This window comes from Rhodnius prolixus, unplaced genomic scaffold, assembly GCF_049639745.1.
Source record: "Rhodnius prolixus isolate KJV_2025 unplaced genomic scaffold, Rpr scaffold_7, whole genome shotgun sequence".
Lineage (NCBI taxonomy): Eukaryota > Metazoa > Arthropoda > Insecta > Hemiptera > Reduviidae > Rhodnius > Rhodnius prolixus.
Genome location: NW_027411582.1, coordinates 22,601,372 through 22,623,979, shown reverse-complemented (window position 1 = coordinate 22,623,979; position 22,608 = coordinate 22,601,372). Strand labels below are relative to the sequence as shown.

General features: G+C 36.3%; 2 protein-coding genes and 1 non-coding gene across 8 annotated transcripts in view; 1 reads left to right on the top strand and 2 right to left on the bottom strand.

Moving 5' to 3' along the window:
• LOC141447201 (uncharacterized) overlaps positions 1–22,608 on the bottom strand; it is a 146,223-nt gene that overhangs the window by 86,752 nt on the left and 36,863 nt on the right. The gene's annotated exons all lie outside the window — the stretch shown is intronic.
• On the bottom strand, positions 289–380 carry TRNAY-GUA (transfer RNA tyrosine (anticodon GUA)). Its single transcript is given in 2 exon segments — positions 289–324; positions 344–380. It is a non-coding gene; the product is annotated as a tRNA-Tyr (tRNA).
• LOC141447203 (uncharacterized) lies at positions 1,683–2,714 on the top strand. The gene is made up of 2 exons (XM_074114502.1): positions 1,683–1,962; positions 2,041–2,714. The coding sequence occupies exons 1-2, from the start codon at positions 1,942–1,944 to the stop codon at positions 2,362–2,364; spliced, it is 345 nt and encodes a 114-aa protein (XP_073970603.1). The 5' UTR covers positions 1,683–1,941; the 3' UTR covers positions 2,365–2,714.

The following is a 22,608-nucleotide window of genomic DNA, read 5'->3' as shown; positions in this document are numbered from 1 at the left end:
GATTTTCATAGGGCAGTTGTTACTCTTTTATTATTATATTTGATTGAGAGATTGCATACTTAATATTAGCTTCATTTTTTTTCTTAATTCTGACATTTTGTTGGTAATGCTTCCTTCCTTAAGTTTTAGTTCTATTGCTGATTGGAATATTTTAACTAAGAAAAGCCCAAAGAAAACTTTTATTTTTCAGTTTCACATAAATTAAAACTGAAATAAAAATTATATTCAAACTAAAATATAAATTTATTCTAATTAGTCACTTTTAAATTAAAAGAGGAGTAAAAATTATCCTCCGGGCCGGATTTGAACCAGCGACCTATGGATATCTGTTTAATAATTCCAACTACAGTCCACCGCTCTACCAACTGAGCTACCAGAGGGTTGTTACACAGTGTTGCTGATTTTAAGACTAAAAGCCCTTAGTAATTTCTATTATCCCAAATATAATTTAATGTGGGAAATTTTGTATTATCTTTTTATTATTTAAGATCATAGCGCGTACATAACTAAAAACTTCAAAATTAAGTCATCTTAAAAGAAATATTGGCTATTGGCCATTAGTAATAAACTGTCTTTTCATGTTTTTTTCCGAAGTTTCGACAAGCTTTGACCATAATCTTCAGGGGCTAATCAGAACAGTATTAAATTAAGTTAACGAACAAAAATTAATACTTATTTGATATTTGAGAGTTAATTAAATTAATGCTTATTTTATTAATCTATTTATTGGTGCAAAACATTTGGTCCCAACTTGTGTAATAGGTCTGTTAAAGTGGTGCAATCTAAACGGAATAATGAGACGTCTTAACTCAGCTTTTATTTTTATGCCTGGAAGATAGATTGTGTAATTCTTCTTTAAATCCTTCAAGAAAGTTTTGTGTATGCTTCAGTCCCTCATTTATTTCATCAAAATATTGGCAGTTGATAACAAAGAGATGTCAAAAGTAAGATGGTAAATACAAAAAACACACACACACACACACAAGCTTGCTATGATTTTTTGATTCATAAAAAGTTTGTTATTGAGGAAAACTCAAAAGACAGAATATCTTCTGAGAAAACCAATTTCTTAAGTTACACTCAATCGCAAGACTTAGTTTAACAAAGTAAAAGAAAATAAAGTGTGACCTTTGTATATTAAATATATATATATATTTAATCAAAAATTGAGAATGAGATGAATCTCTTAAATGAACTCGTCTTTGAGTGTGATTTGCCTGTAGGAAAGGTAGATGGAGTTAACCTCCTCAAATACTTTTTCTACAAAGCTTTATTCCTCTCAAGAAATATCTTGAAGTTGTGAAGTAGAGTTTAGATGGAAGAAATAAGTTTTATTTTATTTCAAAGATGGAAGAGTAGTAGTTTCAGATTACAAAAGGGCTTGTAGCCATCTTCTTTTTTTTTAGAGAGATAGTCAATAAGATACTTGCATTTTACATTTGTTCATCCTGTTTTATTACACAAAAAAATTACTAAATAACTTCTCAAGTGAGTTTTGTGTACATCAAGTGTGCTAACCTTTTATTTAGTTTAAGTGGAGAAATGTGGGCGTGGTCATGAATGGGTTAGGTTAAGGCAGATATTTTTCCCCTCCCGTAGAGCGTAAACAAATCATTGAAGACAAAATAAATAAACAAATTAATGAAGAACTCGCAATTACTAAGAATAATTTATAACTGATGCAAAAATCTAAGATCTATTTCTCATTACTTGATTTTCAAGGAAGTATAAAGTGTCTGCTAGAATTTACGTTTTAAATTCATACTTTTTAATTTAATTAAAAGAAAATGTACCTGCCATTTTGCAACCTACCAAAACTATATGTAAAAAGAATTTCACCAGCCAGAAATAATAAACTTAAGACGTGACACTATAATAAATTGCTACGCTAAGAATTGGTCAAAAGATAGTTAAGAGTCAACAATTTCGAAACAGGGAAAAATGTCGCTTTTTATGAAGCAGGTATTTAATTCTGAGAAATGTTGTTATTAATTAATAAGTTACTTTTATTGTTAAAATTCTTTCTTATAATTGTTAAAGGACTCAGTGACTGAAATAAGAGTAAATTTTCTAACGCAGATATTTGATACCAACATCAGTAAAGAAATTTCCCCTATCATCGTCCTACAGGAAAGTGGAAAAAATCTTTACGATGAAGATAAACATGTTGGAAAAGTACGGGTAGCAAGTGAAATAAACATTTATTTAACGGATGAAGGAAAGCTTTACGTACGTGACCACTCTAGTGTCAAAACTGTTTTCGTTTGGGGTGGACAGGCCTTGGGCTTTTCGAAAAGCAAACGTACTAGCAGATATGGTGGTGCAAAAGAGGGGCAGATATCTTTCATCCGTAAAGCATTATGAGACAAAGCGTCAGGATCATAGCCCTTATCTTCACAATGTTGTGTCCCATGGCTACTTTTCTCAACACAGATAAAAACCTGATAACTTCTTGAATGTGATCACTGATCACAAACATATTTACACATAATTTTTTTTTTTTTTATCTGTGGTAGGTTTCACTCTGCAATATAAATTAATTTTTCATTTTGAAACTTTGCTGTTGTAACAAAGTATCGATTTTTTTTCCCACATATCACCAACATACCTCATTTAAAAAATTACTTTTCCCTTTGTTATGGTGCAATATGTACAGAATATCCATAAATAAATGCTAATTGTGGCTAAAATTAAATTGACAATATAATCTATAATATCCAATGAATTGTGGCAAATTTAATGTATTTAATTAATGTAAGATACAGATTTAATAACATTATACGAGGGTCGTTTGAAAAGTCTGTGCAAAAATAAAAACTACTTAATTTTTTGGGGTAAACCTTTTTTATTTTTCAACAGAGTCTCCTTTTAGGCTTATACACTTCGTCCAACGCTGCTCTAGTTTGTTGATCCCTTCCGAATAATAGGATTTGTCCAAGTCTGAAAAATAGCCATTCGTTTCTGCAATCACCTCCTCGTTTGAATAAAATCTTTTTCCCGCCAGCCATTTCTTCATATTGGGGAACAAATATTAGTCCGAGGGAGCCAAGTCTGGAGAATAGGGGGGAAACGAGTTGGAACCCTATTTCCATTAATTTTGCGACCGCAACTGCTGAGGTGTGAACTGGTGCGTTGTCGTGATGGAAAAGGACTTTTTTGTGGGCCAATCGTGGGCGTTTTTCTTGCAGCTCGGTTTTCAAACGGTCCAATAACGATGAATAATATGCACCTGTAATAGTTTTACCCTTTTCCAGATAGTCGATGAGGATTATTCCTTGCGAATCTCAAAAGACAGTCGCCATAATCTTTCCGGCCGAAGGAACGGTCTTCGCCTTTTTTGGGGCAGATTCCCCCTTGGTAACCCATTGTTTAGATTGTTCTTTTGTCTCAGGAGTGTAGTGATGTATCCATGTTTCATCCACAGTGACGAAACGACGTTTAAAGTCCTGCGGATTCTTCTGGAACAGCTGCAAACCGTCCTTGCAACACTTCACACGATTTCGTTTTTGGTCAAGCGTGAGCAATCGCGGCACCCATCTTGCGGATAGCTTTGTCATGTCCAAATGTTGATGCAAAATATTATGTACCCGTTCATTCGAGATGCCCACAGCACTAGCAATCTCACGCACCTTCACTCTTCTGTCATCCATCACCATATCATTGATTTTATCAATGATTTCTGGAGTAGTAACCTCAACAGGGCGTCCAGAACGTTCAGCGTCACTTGTGCCCATATGGCCACTCCGAAAATTTTGAAACCACTTATAAACTGTTCTAATCGAAGGTGCAGAGTCACCATAATGTTTATCAAGCTTCTCTTTAGTCTCCTGAGGCGTTTTGCCTTTCATAAAGTAGTGTTTAATCAACTCACGAAATTCTTTTTCGTCCATTTTTTGAAAATCACTCGACTTCCTCGATTCAAACGAATGCCAAACACAAAGAAATAGACCGATCTGGCTGAAACTTGGCGTGTGTTCTTCCAAGAGATGCTACTAACTAAACATAACCTCGATACGCGCCAGTGGTGCTATCTCTCTGACTTTACACGGACTTTTCAAACGACCCTCGTAATTAACAGTAAAAATAACAGTAAACATGCACAATAACAATTAATTTTGTTTGCAATGAAAAAGCGCAAACTTGTCGTGAATTGACATTAATGAAAACATTCTAATTTCTTCTTTTATTCTAGAAACAATTAAAGGGACGAAAAATTAAAAATGAATATACAGGGTGATCCATTTAAAACGCACCAATCGCTAATAACTTTTTAGGAAAGCGGAATTTAGAAAAAACCCACGAAGTAAACTAAATGTTTATTTTGGTCTAGTTTTCAAATTTTCCTGCCCCGATGCTGTATCTTCATTTTTCACGGAGTTACGGCTAAAAACCCTGATTGAGGTTTCATAAGGACCACTGGTTTTGAGAACGATTATAAAAACTACATAAAAAATTGTGAAAATGACGATGACCTCGTTTCGATATCCCTAATATGTTTCGAGATATTTAAGATCAAATTTACAATTTTTTCTATTCGTGAACAGTTTTCAATATTAATTTTCCACCAGAAATACACATTTTGGGAGGTCCTCTGATTGTAAAAAATATTATTTGTGACGCAAAGAACAAAAGTAATAATAATTGAAGATTTTAAAACATGTAGTGTCATGTAATGGTTGTGGGTGAATCAGAATAAATTTGTCTAATCGTCAAATAAAAGCAATCATCACATCATTTTAGTGTACCCCGTATGCAAGACTTCTTGACCTAAGATTACGGTAAGAATATCTTGCCAGGGATCTTAATAGTATTCCACTTCAGAGTAAAGTTCAGCTTTTTTTAATAATTAAAATTTTGCATAATTAAGTGATAAAAAAGACAAGTGAAAAATATAACAACAAAGGTAAGACAAATGAGATAATTCTTATTTATTTAAACAAAGCCATTGGTGCAAACTAGCATGTTTTACACCAATAAACCGGTGGGATTTTATAATTGGAAATTGATACGATATGGCCGATAGTCTGCCCCATATAAATGGATTTGCAATCATCAAGGGGTGGCGGAGAAATCTCTATTTACACACGTGCTGTAGGATAATGAAAACAACCATAATTTCTAACCTAATTTTAATACTGTTTCTACCTAAAATACATACGCCCTATAAATGGCCAACGGAATGCTATGTTTTATAACCAGTTCAATATGTGTCTGATGGGTTATGTGTTGCAGATGTTCTAAAAAAAAAAGAAAAAAAGGATTTTAAAAAACGTGCAAGCATTAATCATTTGTAAAGTGCATTCAGTGGAAAGAATGCAGCTGGTGCAACGTTCATTAGTAATGCAGTAGAGTGCTGCAGTTTAATGGACTAGAACACAGCTGAATGGGGGCCTTGTTAAATTTACTTGAAAGTAATTTTTCTAACAGAACAAAAAAAGGTTTGAAAAGACTCTTGTGAAACCTTTTTTTAACCCTTTATACATAATACACCTATTTTTACAATATATTTAAAATGATACTGAACATAGGCCCAAGTTGCAAGGGGTGAAAAGTGAAATCCTTCCCAATTGGTTAATACAAGTTTTCTTCATTACATTTTGATGAAAATAAAGTAAAAATTTAAAGCTATCTTTTAACATCGTAAATGTTCAATCGTGACTTAAAGTTAGTCTTTAATAATATTAATCTCAATGTTAGAAATGTTGGGCTTAGGTATCATTCGAAAATTTCCAGAGTATAGTGTATAGAGCCCAACAAACCGACCCAACTACCTTCTTCCAAGAGATGCTACTAACTAAACATAACCTCGATACGCGCCAGTGGTGCTATCTCTCTGACTTTGCACGGACTTTTCAAACGACCCTCGTATTTAGACTTAGTTGGGTTAATTTTTATACGCCAGTTTTCTAACCAAGGTTCTATTGAGTGAAGGTGGGACTGTAGTGAGCGTACTGCGAGGATCAGAGTGTGTGGAGAGAATGGCAGTGTCGTCAGCGAAGATGTAAATAGAGGTATTAAGGTTAGAAGGTGAGTCGGCAGTGTAGATTGTGTAAAGTAGAGGAGCTAAGACCACTTCCCTGTGGTACACCAGCAAGGATAGGATAGATGGAAGAGTGAGTAGTGCCTTGGAGAACTTGAAAGAATCTGTCAGAGAGAGATAAGAGCTGAGTATGAGGGTAATAAGTGCTAGGAAGGATGCGTTTGAGTTTCCACACGGTAGACCTTCGTGCCAGACTGGGTCAAAGGCTTGCGATACATCGAGGAATACTCCAGCGCAGTATTGTTTTCGCCAGTTCGGTCTATTTCTTTGTGTTTGGCATTCGTTTGAACCGAGGAAGTCGAGTGATTTTCAAAAAATGGACGAAAAAGAATTTCGTGTGTTGATTAAACACTACTTTATGAAAGGCAAAACGCCTCAGGAGACTAAAGAGAAGCTTGATAAACATTATGGTGACTCTGCACCTTCGATTAGAACAGTTTATAAGTGGTTTCAAAATTTTCGGAGTGGCCATATGGGCACAAGTGACGCTGAACGTTCTGGACGCCCTGTTGAGGTTACTACTCCAGAAATCATTGATAAAATCCATGATATGGTGACGGATGACAGAAGAGTGAAGGTGCGTGAGATTGCTAGTGCTGTGGGCATCTCGAATGAACGGGTACATAATATTTTGCATCAACATTTGGACATGACAAAGCTATCCGCAAGATGGGTGCCGCGATTGCTCACGCTTGACCAAAAACGAAATCGTGTGAAGTGTTGCAAGGACGGTTTGCAGCTGTTCCAGAAGAATCCGCAGGACTTTAAGCGTCGTTTCGTCACTGTGGATGAAATATGGATACATCACTACACTCCTGAGACCAAAGAACAATCTAAACAATGGGTTACCAAGGGGGAATCTGCGCCAAAAAAAGGGCGAAGACCGTTCCTTCGGCCGGAAAGATTATGGCGACTGTCTTTTGGGATTCGCAAGGAATAATCCTCATCGACTATCTAGAAAAGGGTAAAACTATTACACGTGCATATTATTCATCGTTATTGGACCGTTTGAAAACCGAGCTGCAAGAAAAACGCCCACAATTGGCCCACAAAAAAGTCCTTTTCCATCACGACAACGCACCAGCTCACACCTCAGCAGTTGTGGTCGCAAAATTAATGGAAATAGGGTTCCAACTCGTTTCACATCCCCCCTATTCTCCAGACTTGGCTTCCTCGGACTACTATTTGTTCCCCAATATGAAGAAATGGCTGGCGGGAAAAAGATTTTATTCAAACGAGGAGGTGATTGCAGAAACGAATGGCTATTTTTCAGACTTGGACAAATCCTATTATTCGGAAGGGATCAACAAACTAGAGCAGCGTTGGACGAAGTGTATAAGCCTAAAAGGAGACTATGTTGAAAAATGAAAAAGGTTTACCCCAAAAAATTAAGTAGTTTTTATTTTTGCACGGACTTTTCAAACGACCCTCGTACATAGTCCACACTCAAACGACAAACTCCACCACCTGTCTTCTTACATCACACACCTATCCCACCAGCCGACCATGTCCGGTACCTTGGAATGTACCTAGACAAGAGATTTACCTGGGAACCCCCATACGAGACTTAAACGTACCGAACTAAACAAACGATACAAAACTTCTAGCCAGACTACTCGACAAACGCTCAAAACTCTCACTACAGAACAAACGACGACTCTATACAGCTCTCCTCACACCAATATGGACTTACGGGCTCGAACTTTAAGGGAACAGCTAAAAAATCCAACATCAATAGACTGCAAACACTCCAATCCAAATTACTCCGCCGCATAGTTAGACGCTCCATTCTATGTTAGCAACCACTCACAATACAAACAGATCTCTAAATTCCACTCATCTACGAACTTGACAAAATCCGATACAGAAATTTTCATCAAAAACTCTCATTTCATCCCAACCCTTTAGCTGCAAACTTGTCTACAACTACGGCTACCCTCCAATCCTCGAAGACGGCTGAGGCACCGTTGGCCCCGTGACCAACTGGGTTGACTAATGGCGGCCATCACTGGATGACCGTCATTCACGTCTGCCACGTTATTTATTTATACACTTATTGTACACTCATCTACTTATTGTACCCTGTAGGTACAGGTGTAAATTTCAATAAAAGGATTTAAAAAAATTTAAAAAAAATGTTAGCATTGGTTAATGTTCTGTTTTATAGACGGCAACCTCTACATTATTTAGACTCCAGTGATTTTGTTTGAGAAATTAAAAAGCATTCGCAACAAAGCGACGCTAAATCAGTTTTTGTTCTTTTTTTTTTTTGTATCTTGAGATTTCTAAAAATGTTTGTTTCATCCAAATGATACCATCAATTTTACTTGTCCAAGTAAGGAAGAGAAAACATTTAAATAGGAAAGACAAAGGAAAGGTAATTTAAGGCAATGAGAGATAAACAAAGAACCTCTTTGAATAATCTCGGTAATTAACTAATTACTTCAAAAAAAAAAATTTGTGTCTTGTTTAGTTTAATTAAGAAAACATGATTAAGAAATCACGCTTAATAACAAGTTCATTAAAAATTCCTGGAGAACAGAACCATTACAAAAACAAAAACATAAAACAACAAAATAAAGAAGATTAATGATATTAGTAATAACAATAACAAAGGGGAGGGATTAGCTATGTGGTTAGCGTACTCGATTCCCACGCGGAGGTCCCGGGTTCGAATCCAGCTGCTAACCCTTAGATTTTTTCTTCCTAGGAGCTTCTTACAGCTCACTGTCCGATGATGGACAGTGTTGTCTGTAACGAGAGAACACTGTCCGGAGGCCGGCAGTGCACTGGAAAAAGCTCCGAGCGCTAATAACCTCAGCTGTTGATGCGCTTAAAAAAAAAAAAAATAATTACACTTACAATATCTAATAAAATGTAAAGAAAATTTGTTTCACATTAACCTAAATGTGAAATTCTGATTGGAGCTTTTAGAGTGGAGCTATATTTCTTGTATGATAGCTATGTAATGGAGGCCAATAACATATATTATTAGAGAAAATTCACTGGAGATGATGAGAAAGTATAGTTAATGGATGTAACAAAATAGGTTCACTGGTCGATTTTCTAGCAAGTTATCCATGACAAAGTTCTGATATGAACCATTTCTCTTACATAGTTTCTTACAATATAATAAAAACTAGTTTAGTTACTACAATGGCAGACGAGGGACCGTATAACTTACTTGTTACGCCTTATGGCGCAGTAGCAAACTGAATGTGACACTAAATTCTAAAATAAGAGATAGATCAATATCAAAGCCAGTTTAAAGTTAAGTCTATCGCTCTGGATCCCCTAAAAATCTCCTAAATCAATTTCTCTTCCATTAATAAATGCAATAGCGTATCTTCCTATTTCTCGGCTTAGACTATTCAAACAAAATGTAAATTCCAAAACTTTTTCTAATTAAAGACAAAATATTTAGTGATTTCATTAAAATAAATTTAATTAGTAAGATAATAAAATCCATTTTTGAGAGTGAAATCTTCATTTTTTGACGTGAATACTTCTTTAAATTTGATATCACATGGAGGTAATCCAAAAACACCAAATGATAACAAAATCGGGGTATACAGTTAGGCATTATAGTTTCCAATCTATCGTCTACATCCAAAATTAAATTAGACCACTGGATAGCTAAAGGATCAAAGAGTTCATTACGATAAGCGAGGACTGTGACGCATCGCGCACGGTGGAGGGGGAAGCGCCGCCATTTTGAGATCATTTTGCTGCGTATCTAGATTTATCAATTAGTATAACTTTTGACTCAGAGAAGCTACGATGTTCGTTTAAGTTTTAATCGTCAGCTTTAATCTATCGGTTGTATATAAAACATTAGTGTAAAATAGTGACAGTGAACATAATAAGGAGTTAGAATAAAAAAATATCAAAAATATATAATGTCGGCCTATACGCGTCGAAAAGTCAAAACCAAATACAGAGATCGTATACGGTTGGACAGGGCTTCTCAAGAACAATCGAATGGTAATAATAAAACACCATATGACCGAGTCAAGCTGTGCCGGGGACGTAAAAGAATGAATACGGCCGAGCGGATCAACGACGGTGTCCGTTCGTCTGCAGTTGGGGCAGTTGAAATTATGCTAGTGGATGATGAAATCGCTTCTACATCGACAACGGACTGTATAGGCATATCGATCGTCGATTTGTTTCCTTGACTTCATCCTAAATACAAAAAATAAAAATATTTTATACAAAAAAATATAACCCGTTACGTAAACGTATTCACGTACAACACACGGCCGTGTCCATGACACAGACACAGTTTTTTTGCATTTAATAAAACTATGCAATTTTAAATCATTTCTAGCCAACCAATGTTTGGAACCGATCCAATTTTGTATAAACTTTAAATTAATGGATGGCTCAGTGGTATCTTATAATTTTATTAATGATAAAGATAAGGATTACCTTTATACGATGACAAGCATCCTTAGTAGAAGACAATCTCTCAGGAATAAAATAAAGAGGGTAGTTTACAAGAGAATTTTTAGCTGAAGTAGACCATTATCAGAAATTTCTTTTATTGAAACATTTCAATAGATGGAGAATTGAGAATGATTTTAGGGTTAAAATAATGTTGCGTCGTTGAAATTAGATTGAATAGGGTTATCCTTAGTGCTTGGAAGTGGTAGGAATTTCTACTTAAGAGGGTTATTTCGACCAGATAGTCTTTGAACGGAGATTGTGCCTGGACTGGGTAAATTTTCTCTCCTCTAAAAGATACTGATCCACTCTTTATGGTCATGATTTTATTTTTTTATATTATTTAAGAGATTGAGTCACTATTACTGTTATTGCAAAAAAAAGTAATTTCTTTTTATCCCTTTTGAAGTCTAGCATTAAGAATATGAAGCTTGTAAATTGCAAATGTGTACAAACGTAAATTACATTCTAAGAGGGTTTCCAATTTGTAAGGTTAAATTATGAAGAGAAGATTCTTTACTGGTTAAAAATTGGTTGAAATGTTTATTAAGATAAGGAGAATGGGAATGCATTTCTTGATTTGAAGCTGGTTACAGATTGTACTTTTAACCAGTTAAGCGTGGAATTTAGTTTTTTAAAAAACCCCACAGTGTGCGGAATTAAAATCAGACAATGACGTGGTATTTACGTCGAACGCAGGACAAAATAATCAAAAGTTTACAACGTTGTAATAGTCACTGCAAGCGACTTTTTCTGCAATCTCTAGGGGCTTGAAATTACAGAGCATTTTGTGCTCTTTCAAAATCTTGCACCGCTTTACGTATGCATTGCTCTAGTTAAAACTAGGGACGCAAGAGCGTTTTACAAGGAAGAAAAGAGCTTTTGAATTCTGTGCAAAATCAGGTCTGAACCTCTATCTAATGGTGCAAGAACGGCATTGCACAAGGGTTGAAAGCTTCTATTTGTGTGCCTAATCCCTCAATCTCTAATGCGGAGACCAAACATGTTCCAACCTCTTATCATTTGGCTGGCTCCCTCGACATCCCTCCGTATAAAATACTTGGCAGTTCTATTGGTGAGATAAAGGAAACATCCCACCAAATAATATTCTTATTGTATTTTATTAAAATTTCGAGTTTTTATAGTTAATGGCAATTTTATCTTTTTTCACAACGAGTATACACGTCGAACGCACCGTAATAGAGATTTGGTTTGACGTGTATACATGTCAAACACGCTTAACTGGTTAAGTGTTAGGTACCGCTGGTACCCTCAACATCCAGCTCTGGACGAAGCGTGCCTTTGGACCTGGCGACTGTTCCTAGAAAAACCTTACTATTCTTCACGCTTGGAGGTTGTTACTTAGGGACCAGTATGCTACATACAAAATCCATGCTAATATCTCGCCTGTTGACTAAACACGAATGTTAAATCGAACTACATCGATTATCGAATGTCGCCTTAATTTGTATGGCCCTACACATTTTTTATAGGTTCGATGGACTCAACCCCAAAGGGTGGTGTCTTGGAAGCAGAGTCCTGCAATGCTTCCAACTGAATGGGCCCTTGAGCCAAGCGTTAATACAAAATAAATGAAAAACAGTCCCTGGCGACACCGTAAAGCATTTTAAATGATTAAGAAGGCAAGTACCACACAGACCTTATTCTTCCTTATCAATACCTCTTAATAAAATGTTTTACAATATTTTTCACCATTTTAAATCTCTTTCATGATATAATTAATGTGCAAAAAGTGCAATAAATTAAGCGAATTTTCGTATAAAACACGGCCTCATACAGCAAAGATTGTTTCCCGCTACCTGGGAAACGCTTCAATCCGATGTTTAGAGTGAGCCCAGCATGTAGTCTATATCAAAAGCCTATTGCAATTCTGTGGGATGAGCTGTCAAGACGAATTAACAGATGTCCAACACTTAGCAGATTCGTTTCAGGAGTTAAGGGTTTGCATTAACGGAAGAATATGAAAATATCCCTCAGGCAGTTATTCAAAATCCTATTAGGTCAATGCCCCGTCGAATGCAAGCCCTAATAAACGCAAGAGACGGAAACACACCCTTGTTTATTGGAAAATTAACATTTTGTTAATTTTCTAATTACTTAATAATTTTTCTGTTTTTTCTTAAAATACCACTTGTTAATTTAATTAATTTACTTTTAATATTCCTAAGTACGTTAGATATGGCCACTTATTACTTCTAAAAGTATGCGGAGACGTTTATAACAAATTTATGCGAAATAAGAACACATACTGAAGGGTGGCCATTATTTTTGCCTATCAGTGTAGAATGTTTTTAAAAAATAAATTACGGTACATATCTATATATATATAGCTACCAAAAATTCTCTTCAATTATTTGTGAGGTAGTTTTGTTCCTTGAATATGACATTCTTTTCTCGCTACGTTCATAGCGGGTCCTAAGATGAACTACTAAAGATCTTAAGAAATGGCATTTCATGTCATTGGTATGGATATCATCTGGGTTTGTATGTGTTCGTTTTGTTATTTACTTTATGATCTTAAAATAGGAGATGAACATTTTTTTGACGAACGCAAATATTCAGTAGAGTTGTAATCAAAACATTTTTTTTTTTTTTTTTACGTGAATACGTCTTTAAATTTGCTATCATATGGAAGCAATCCAAAAAATCTAATGATAACAAAATCGGGGAATACAGTTTGGCATTATAGTTTCCAATCTATCGTCTACATCCAAAATTAAATTAGACCACTGGATAGCTAAAGGATCAAAGAGTTCATTACGATAAGCGAGGACTGTGACGCATCGCGCGCGGTGGAGGGGGAAGCGCCGCCATTTTGAGATCATTTTGCTGCGTATCGAGATTTATCAATTAGTATAACTTTTGACTCGGAGGAGCTACGATGTTCGTTTAAGTTTTAATCGTCAGCTGTCGTCACAATCTATCGATTGTATATAAAAAATTAGTGTAAAATAGTGACAGTGAATATAACAAGGGGTTAGAATAAAAAAAAAATATTCTCAAAAATATATAATTTCGGCCTATACGCGTCGAAAAGCCAAAACCAAATACAGAGATCGTATAAACGGTTGGAAAGGGCTTCTCAAAAGCAAATGAATGGAAATAATAAAACACCATATGACCGAGTCAAGCTATGCCTAGGAACGTAAAAGAATGAATACGGCCGAGCGGAACAACGACGGTGTCCAGTACATCTGCAGCTGGGGCCGGTTGAAATTATGCAAGTGGATGATGAAATCGCTTCTACATCGACAACGGATTGTACAGGCATAGATTGTGTTCGATCGTCGATTTGTTTCCTTGATTTCATCCTAAATACATAGATAAAAATATTTTATATAAAAAATATAACCCGTTGCGTAAACGTATTCACGTACAACACACGGCCGTGTCCATGACACAGCCACAGATTTTTTTTTGTTTTACGCACATATTGTAAAATGCATTGGTTTTCATTGTTCATCATGAGAAAATAAATAAGTTTACCACAGGCAATATTCAAATGCTTAACATTGCTACCAACACTTTAACTATTACAAATTAAATTCTTTTTTTTTCTTTACAATGTTTCCTCATAAAATGCAGATATATGCAAATTTAAAATAAAACCTCCCCCAAAAAAAGCGTTCTAAAGTCCAATAAAACGGGAATGTCCATTTTCTTTTTCATAGAGCTCACTGGGAGATATCAAATGAAATTCTTTACTCCTCTCGCTATAATTTTTCGATATGGCCATTTTGTTTTTTATCTCAACCTTCTAAATCTATGCATAGTTATTGTTATGTTTTGAGAGAAAACTGGGCTTTGTTTAGTTTTGTTTTTTAATTTTATTTTCAACCACCATTGTTGAGTGTATTATGATAATGCGTGTGATCAATTTAATATGTGAACATTTTGATGTAGTTGCTCTGCCTTCTAGATCATTTAGCCACATTATTCAGCCAATTTATTATCTTCCAACTAAATTTTGTAAAATAAATTATTGACACCTGTTGCTTACTAAATAATGAATGAAGTGAATTTGTTTACTGATTAACATAATCGTAACTAAGGTGTAGCTTGAGATGGTTATTTGAAAGTTGTATTTTTAAAGAAGGATTCTGGAAACTCAAGGGCATTCCTCCGTTCACTCACTTCCTCATCTTGAAGTCCTATTTGTCTGATCGTCATTTTCAAATGCAAATCGGGACATCGTATTCAGCTGAACATCGTATTGAAGCGGGGTGTTCCTCAAGGAAGCATCTTAGGACCTATCCCATATGTTATATACACAGCAGACATACCAATCCAACCTGAAACTGTCCTCCTAACTTATGCAGATGATACCGCTACACTTTCTCCTCACATTGATCCGGTAACTTCACACAGAAACCTTCAAACTCATCTCTTCTCTCTTGAGGAATGGTTTAAAAAAAAATGGAAAATCAAGTTAAATGAAACCAAATCTCAAAATATTACTTTAACTCTCCGCCGCATCACACTCTTCCTCCGATCTTCTATGACTCAATTCCAATTCCTCCTGCCAATGTTGTGTCCGTTATCTTTGGGCTTTATTTGGACAAAAGACTGGATTTGGAACCCGCACACACGACTTAAACGAACTGAAGTTAACAGGCGTTATCTACTACTTAAAAGACTACTAGACCAACGTTCAAAACTTTCACTTAATAACAAACGACTGATTTACAATTCCGTACTAAAACCCGCCTGGACGTACGGTATTGAACTGTGGGGTTCAACGAATCGCTTCAGTCTAAAATTCTTCGCATATCGTAAACGCTCCATTTTACGTCTCAAATCTAACCATCCACACAGACCTGGAAATTCCGTTTGTAGGCCAGGTTGCCTCGAACTCGCTATAAAAGTTTTCATTAGAACTTGCACTCTCATTCTACAATCCTCTTGTCCGCCATTTATCATCTCATCACCATCCAGATCATCCTCCCAGGCGATTAAAATCAGCCAGTGGCCTCGCGATTTTCTCTCTTCTGAAGAGAGTAGCTAATCCTAGAGATAACTTAGGGAGTGTTATCACTGGGTAACTTCTCCCCTCAATTAGTGAGTTTGTAGTGGTATCAGCTATTGTCATTGTTACTAATAGTGCATCTAGCGCTAGTGTAACTTAACAAAGAAAAGAAAAAAAGAAGGAAACACAAGATTATGAAGTTAGTGGAAAGACGGGATTAAAAAACAAATTGCCCTCCAAAAAATTCACTGATTGTAATTGTTACGTATTCCAATCAGATACCCATGTATGCTTGTGCATGAAATAATTAAAAGGTAAGTATTTTGGTATGTAATGACTGGCAACAATTGTGCAAAATGTATGATATAGAGATTTTGATTCATTTGTAAAAAATAAAAAGAATTTAATATAAATGATATAATTAATAAAATGCAAAGCAAAATAGTAAATTGTTTTAAGTTAAAATCAGTAATTAGCCAAAATCATACATTATATAAATATTTGGAGAAAAGCAATTATATATGTAGTGGTATTGTCAGCCAGGCGGCAGGTTGGATCATTAAAATCAGGGGAGAATTGTTATATCTGAATAGATACCGTACGGGTGACGCTATAAAACTCGTGTTCTTTGTGCAATAGAAGGGATAATGAAGATGTGTACCATTTCGTCTATATTTGCCCTAAACTAAGTGAGTTTCGCCTACGGTACTTTGGTAAAGAAAAATTATGTTATGCTTGACTTTCTGGGGTATTTTAACGGCAAATGCTGGTGCGCATTGATCAATTACTGTAGATCAGCGTGGAATTACAGATATGAGCTCATACAAGAATTTAATTACATTTGATTTGTTAGGAAGTAAGTAAAGTAGTAAGTAATCGCCTATTTTTTTAGGCAGGGCTTAACGTCCAACTACCATTTACTAGGGTGTCGTGGACGAAGGCGACTTGCAAACGTATTTTACTATTTTTCATTTAACCATTAAATAAAATCCAAGGCCAAGACCGGGGGAATCGAACCCAGTACCACAATGCATATTAGCTTTGCAGGTTTCGCCTCTTAACCCGCTCGGCTACCGTGGCGCCTGATGATTTGTTAGGAGCATTGAGCTTGATATAAATTGCATTGTATTGATAAATGTTTGTTTGTATTCGTTTTTGTTCCTGTTTTAGATTATTAATACGAGGGTCGTTTGAAAAGTCCGTGCAAAGTCAGAGAGATAGCACCACTGGCGCGTATCGAGGTTATGTTTAGTTAGTAGCATCTCTTGGAAGAACACACACCAAGTTTCAGCCAGATCGGTCCATTTCTTTGTGTTTGGCATTCGTTTGAATCGAGGAAGTCGAGTGATTTTCAAAAAATGGACGAAAAAGAATTTCGTGTGTTGATTAAACACTACTTTTATGAAAGGCAAAACGCCTGAGGAGACTAAAGAGAAGCTTGATAAACATTATGGTGACTCTGCACCTTCGATTAGAACAGTTTATAAGTGGTTTCAAAATTTTCGGAGTGGCCATATGGGCACAAGTGACGCTGAACGTTCTGGATGCCCTGTTGAGGTTACTACTGCAGAAATCATTGATGAAATCCATGATATGGTGATGGATTACAGAAAAGTGAAGGTGCGTGAGATTGCTAGTGCTGTGGGCATCTCGAATGAACGGGTACATAATATTTTGCATCAACATTTGGACATGACAAAGCTATCCGCAAGATGGGTGCCGCGATTGCTCACGCTTGACCAAAAACGAAATCGTGTGAAGTGTTGCAAGGACGGTTTGCAGCTGTTCCAGAAGAATCCGCAGGACTTTAAGCGTCGTTTCGTCACTGTGGATGAAACATGGATACATCACTACACTCCTGAGACCAAAGAACAATCTAAACAATGGGTTACCAAGGGGGAATCTGCGCCAAAAAAAGGGCGAAGACCGTTCCTTCGGCCGGAAAGATTATGGCGACTGTCTTTTGGGATTCGCAAGGAATAATCCTCATCGACTATCTGGAAAAGGGTAAAACTATTACAAGTGCATATTATTCATCGTTATTGGACCGTTTGAAAACCGAGTTGCAAGAAAAACGCTTACGATTGGCCCACAAAAAGTCCTTTTCCATCACGACAACGCACCAGCTCACACCTCAGCAGTTGTGGTCGCAAAATTAATGAAAATAGGGTTCCAACTCGTTTCACATCCCCCCCTATTCTCCAGACTTGGCTCCCTCGGACTACTATTTGTTCCCCAATATGAAGAAATGGCTGGCGGGAAAAAGATTTTATTCAAACGAGGAGGTGATTGCAGAAACGAATGGCTATTTTTCAGACTTGGACAAATCCTATTATTCGGAAGGGATCAACAAACTAGAGCAGCGTTGGACGAAGTGTATAAGGCTAAAAGGAGACTATGTTGAAAAATAAAAAAGGTTTACCCCAAAAAATTAAGTAGTTCTATTTTTGCACGGACTTTTCAAACGACCCTCGTACTAGTCTTGCCACTCTTAGTTTTTACTATTGCTCTTATTATAGTTTATAATTGTCTTTAGTTTTATCTGCAAGAATTTTTGTTTATTTCTTTTTTTTTGGTTTGTTTTTTAATTAATGTATACATCTATTGAATTTGAATTATGGCAACTCCTCGGACAGTCCATGAGACCACGAGTAAGCCGGGTGAAATATTTTATTTATAATTTATGTGAATTGAAAATTTATTTTCTTCAATAAACCAATTTATTATTATTATTTATTATTATTATTATTATTAATTGTTGCGTATTTTATTTTGTCTTAGTACAAGCAAATGGATGAAGTATAAAGTAAAGTAATAGCCTATTTTTTCAGGCGTGGCTTTACGTCGAACTACCACATTAGGTGTCGTGGACGGAGGCGACTAGCAAACATACTTTACTGTGAATTTCTTTTATTAACCATTAAATAAAATCCAAGGACTGAAAGACCGGGAATCGAACCCAGTACCACAATGCATATTAATTAGCTTTGCAGATCTCGCCTCTTAACCCGCTCGGCTACCGAGGTGCCTCACATTGATGAAGTAAACGTCTCATAGATGAAGAAACAAAAATGAAATTAACCGAAATAGAGAATAAAAATTGGTTTGGAGGATTCAAGGAAGGTGTATTTGGCCCAATGGAAGTGAGCAGTAAAAATGGATGCTGCAGGAATATATACAGTATCTAAGAGATCGTTGGTCTCAACTTTATGGAAGGATTTAACTATAAGGGCTTCTTTATTCCTCATTCGGAAAACCCAATGAGTCAGCGTTGAAAATGCGTTAATCCATTAGAAAGAATTCAGTATTTCTTCGTGACAAATACGAGGTGTGGCTATTAAATAACGAGACTATGCTGTAAACCATTTATTTTAAATTTATACATATTTAGTTAATATCACCTTCAATATACACCCCTCCCCTATCCCTACAACGCTCCATGCGAATTTACCATTGTTCGAAACAGTGCTGGAAGTCTTTTTCTTCTGTGAGCTCCTGCATGACGCGTGCCGCTTTTTCTTTCACAGCTTCAACGGACTGAAATCGTGTTCCTTTTAATTTGACTTTAGGGAACAGATAAAAGTCAGATGGGGCCCCAGGTCAGGCGAATAAGGCGGTTGGCTTAAAACTGGGATGTTGTACTTGGCTAGAAACTGTTCTTGATAGACAATGCAGTGTGAGCCGGCGCGTTGTCTTGTTGGAGAACCCCGTGACTTGTTCTTCCACAAATCGGGTCGTTTTTTTCCTTCCTTTTTCACGGAGTTAAGCAAACACCTCACCGGTAGTAATGTTGATTAATTATAATCGATATTTTCATCCGTTGTGGACGTGGAAGGGCGACCCGGGCGGTCATCATATCCGACGTCTTCTCGGCCATCTTGGAAACGCTTGAACCACTCAAAAACTCGCGCACGTGATTAACATTCATCACCATAAACTTCTTTTAATTAAAGATGAGTTTCAGTAGCGGTTTTACCAAGTTTGGATGTGAAATTTCACGACAATTCGTTGCTCTACTACATGTGTAGTATCATGTTTTCGCGCAAAAGAAACTAACACCTCTTACACAAACGTGAGACGCTGCAATCGAAATAGAAAAGGCTTTACGCTGCACATCTGTCGGTCGTTAGGATTTGTGACGCATGCATAGTTCTTCTGTAGCAGCATCAGTCTCGTTATTTAATAGCCACACCTCGTATAGCCCACATTAATTTAGCAAATCGGATATGCAATGCGAGTAAAAGAGAAGCATATGGTATTGGAAATGTGCCAAAAACTGGTGGATTAGGGTTTTTGTCTCAACATTTCCCGCTAATCTTTTCGCCAACTTCTCTGGTACTTGGGGGAATCATCATTAATGTTTATTTTTTTTTAGGGTATTCAATCACTCCGAGCTGGTAGGGTTCTATTTGTTCTTGATGAAAACGTGTAGCTTTAGCTTCATGTCTGTGTTGTGAAAGCCGTCTTCTGCTTCTTGCAATTCACGCCATTAGAGGAAAGCCTTCTCCCGAAGAAATATTATTAAGGTTCCTTCATTGAGGATTTTTTAGGCTTTAGAACAAAGCATCACCCAGCGTGTAAACTGAAAGATGGTGTATCCATTGCCAGAACCAAGAAACCAGATGAACCCTATTTATAGTTTTACAGTAAATTACCTACTAACATTAATCTTGAGGCGTTTCTAATCCACTACGCTTCATCTTGAGGAAACGCATGCCTGTTGGAATATAAACAAAAACTAAAGTAATAAAATTTCATATTTTCCTTATGGGCATACCAAAAAAATAAAACAAAATAATGTAACAAATGTATTCTAACATACATTGAAGGGGTAACAAATCTCTTCGTAAGCGCATATATTCTTATTAAAAAAATATAACTTAAATACAAAAAGCCAACGTTACAAATAATAAAGGAAATCTTGTTCTTTTTAGGAAAATAAAAAACCAGCGTTGTTCATAAATAAAAAATGAACACTCTTCAACTTACTAGGAAAATACCCACTCAGCGAATTTGGCAAGGAAAATCTGAAAGGGAAATGCGCCAAATAAATCAACTGGAAAACATTAGAACTAAAATGGCTATCTTTAGTTTGATAAAAAATAATTCAGTAAAAGTTATTTTTGTGTTTTTACAAGATTGTGTGTGTTGCAGTTCATAGGTTGATTTCGATATCATCAATTGGGATTTTTTGTAAAAAGTCACTTATGGTTTATTTAACTTTATTTAAAAGTTACTTTTAAACCTTTTTTTGTAATTTACCACTGCAACAGTTGTTGCAACAAGCAAATATGGTACCTGATAAAAAATATACGTGAAAATCACGAGTGGAGAAAGCACCCAGCGGTATCACTCCAGTAACGTGCTCTTGCTATACTGCTCTCACGATAAGAGTAGATCACGAGGCCATCTTCTCTTCAATCTCCTTAGAGGATTACCTGGTAATGTGGAGGAAGATAGGTGTTCTATGATATGAGAGGGTTAGGATGAGCTGCTGTAGAGGAATGAAATTTTAAGGAAACGAGTTTTAGCAAGATAGAACGGAGCGTTAAGAAGTTTTCGTAGTATTTTTGGACTGTAATGTCTGGAGGCGTAGTGAGTTGGAACGCTTAGTCGATCCCCCCATACTTCTGTGCCGTATGACCCCAAATAGGTCGCAGTAACATCAGGTATAAGAGTCTTTTGTTGTGTAGGTTAAGTTTCGAACGTTTGCCATGTAGTCTGGCGAGAAGTTTTGTAGCGTTGGTTAGTTTCTTGTCTTTTCAGTCTAGTATGGGGGATTCCATGTCAACCGTTTGTATAGATGCAGTCCACGGTGGTTTCGTTTTCACGAAAAGAGAAAATATTTAAACTACGTTGTATGAATTTTGAAATTTGAATTACTTCTACATTTTAGAGAAATAATAAACATATTTATTTGCTTTGGTTAGGGTCTTCAAAAAATTATTTATTGAATGTTCAACATTAACTTACCATTATTTTACAATGCAATTCTTTATAATTTATAATACACAGGGTGTTCATTTTAAGACGGCTCAAATGCATTTCATGCTTAAACGGTTAAACTGAGCGAAAAATGGTAGAGGAAAAATTTGTTGCCCGTCACCTCTAGTTTCAGAATATGAGACTTGATTTTAGATTCCTGCCCGCATACGCGTAAGCAAGCATACGATAGTCTGTTTCGGAGCAAGATTTTTGAAATTCTACAGGAGTTTGGTATCACTATGAAACTGAGCAATCTGGTGAAGATGTGTTTGAATAACTCATCAGCAAAAGTGAAAGTACAAGGAGGCTGCTCAAGGCTGTTTAACATTAATAGAGGACTGCGACAAGGTGATGTTCTGTCAACCATATTGTTTAACCTTAGTTTAGAAAAGGTCATCAGAAGTATTAAGGTAAACCCGAATGGTACGATCTTTGAACGATCCATTCAGTATTTGGCGTATGCGGATGACGTCATATTAGTTGGAAGGACTTTTAGAGCTTTGGAGGAGAGCTATGAGCAGTTAGAAAAAGAGGCAAAGTCCGTTGGCTTACGAGTAAACTGTGACAAAACCAAGTACATGTTAGCTTCAAGGTTTGACAGCAGAATATGTCGGTTAAGTTATGTGAACATCAACGGAAATAAGTTTGAAAATGTTAAAACATTTAAATATTTGGGAGCCATATTCACAAAGCAGCGGGATGTGAAAAGTGAAATTCAAGAGAGGTTGGCTGCAGGTAGCAGATGCTTCTTTGCATTGAGCCGGATAATGAAGTCAAAGTCCATTTCACGTAAGAACAAACTCCATATCTATAAAGTTATTATCCGGCCGGTTGTAATTTATGGATCAGAGACATGGCTGCTGAACCGGAGCGATAGTAACATGCTAAGGGTTTGGGAGAGGAAGATTTTAAGGAAAATATTTGGCCCTAACCTGAAGGACGGAGTTTGGAGCATTAGGAAAAACAGGGAGCTCAGTGAGCTTTACTCGTCGCCAGACATAGTAGCTGAAATTAAAGGGAAAAGACTTGACTGACTGGGGCATGTAGAGCGCATGGATAGGAATAGTATTACAAGTAAGTTGTACAGAAATAAACCTGAAGGAAGAAGAAAGGTCGGCAGACCGAGGAGAAGGTGGATTGAGGAAGTGGA

Coding starts and splice junctions, on each gene's coding strand:
- LOC141447203 (XM_074114502.1), top strand. CDS start 1,942: ATGTCGCTTTTTATGAAGCAG. Junction 1,963..2,040: donor TGTCGCTTTTTATGAAGCAG/GTATTTAATTCT, acceptor TAATTGTTAAAG/GACTCAGTGACTGAAATAAG.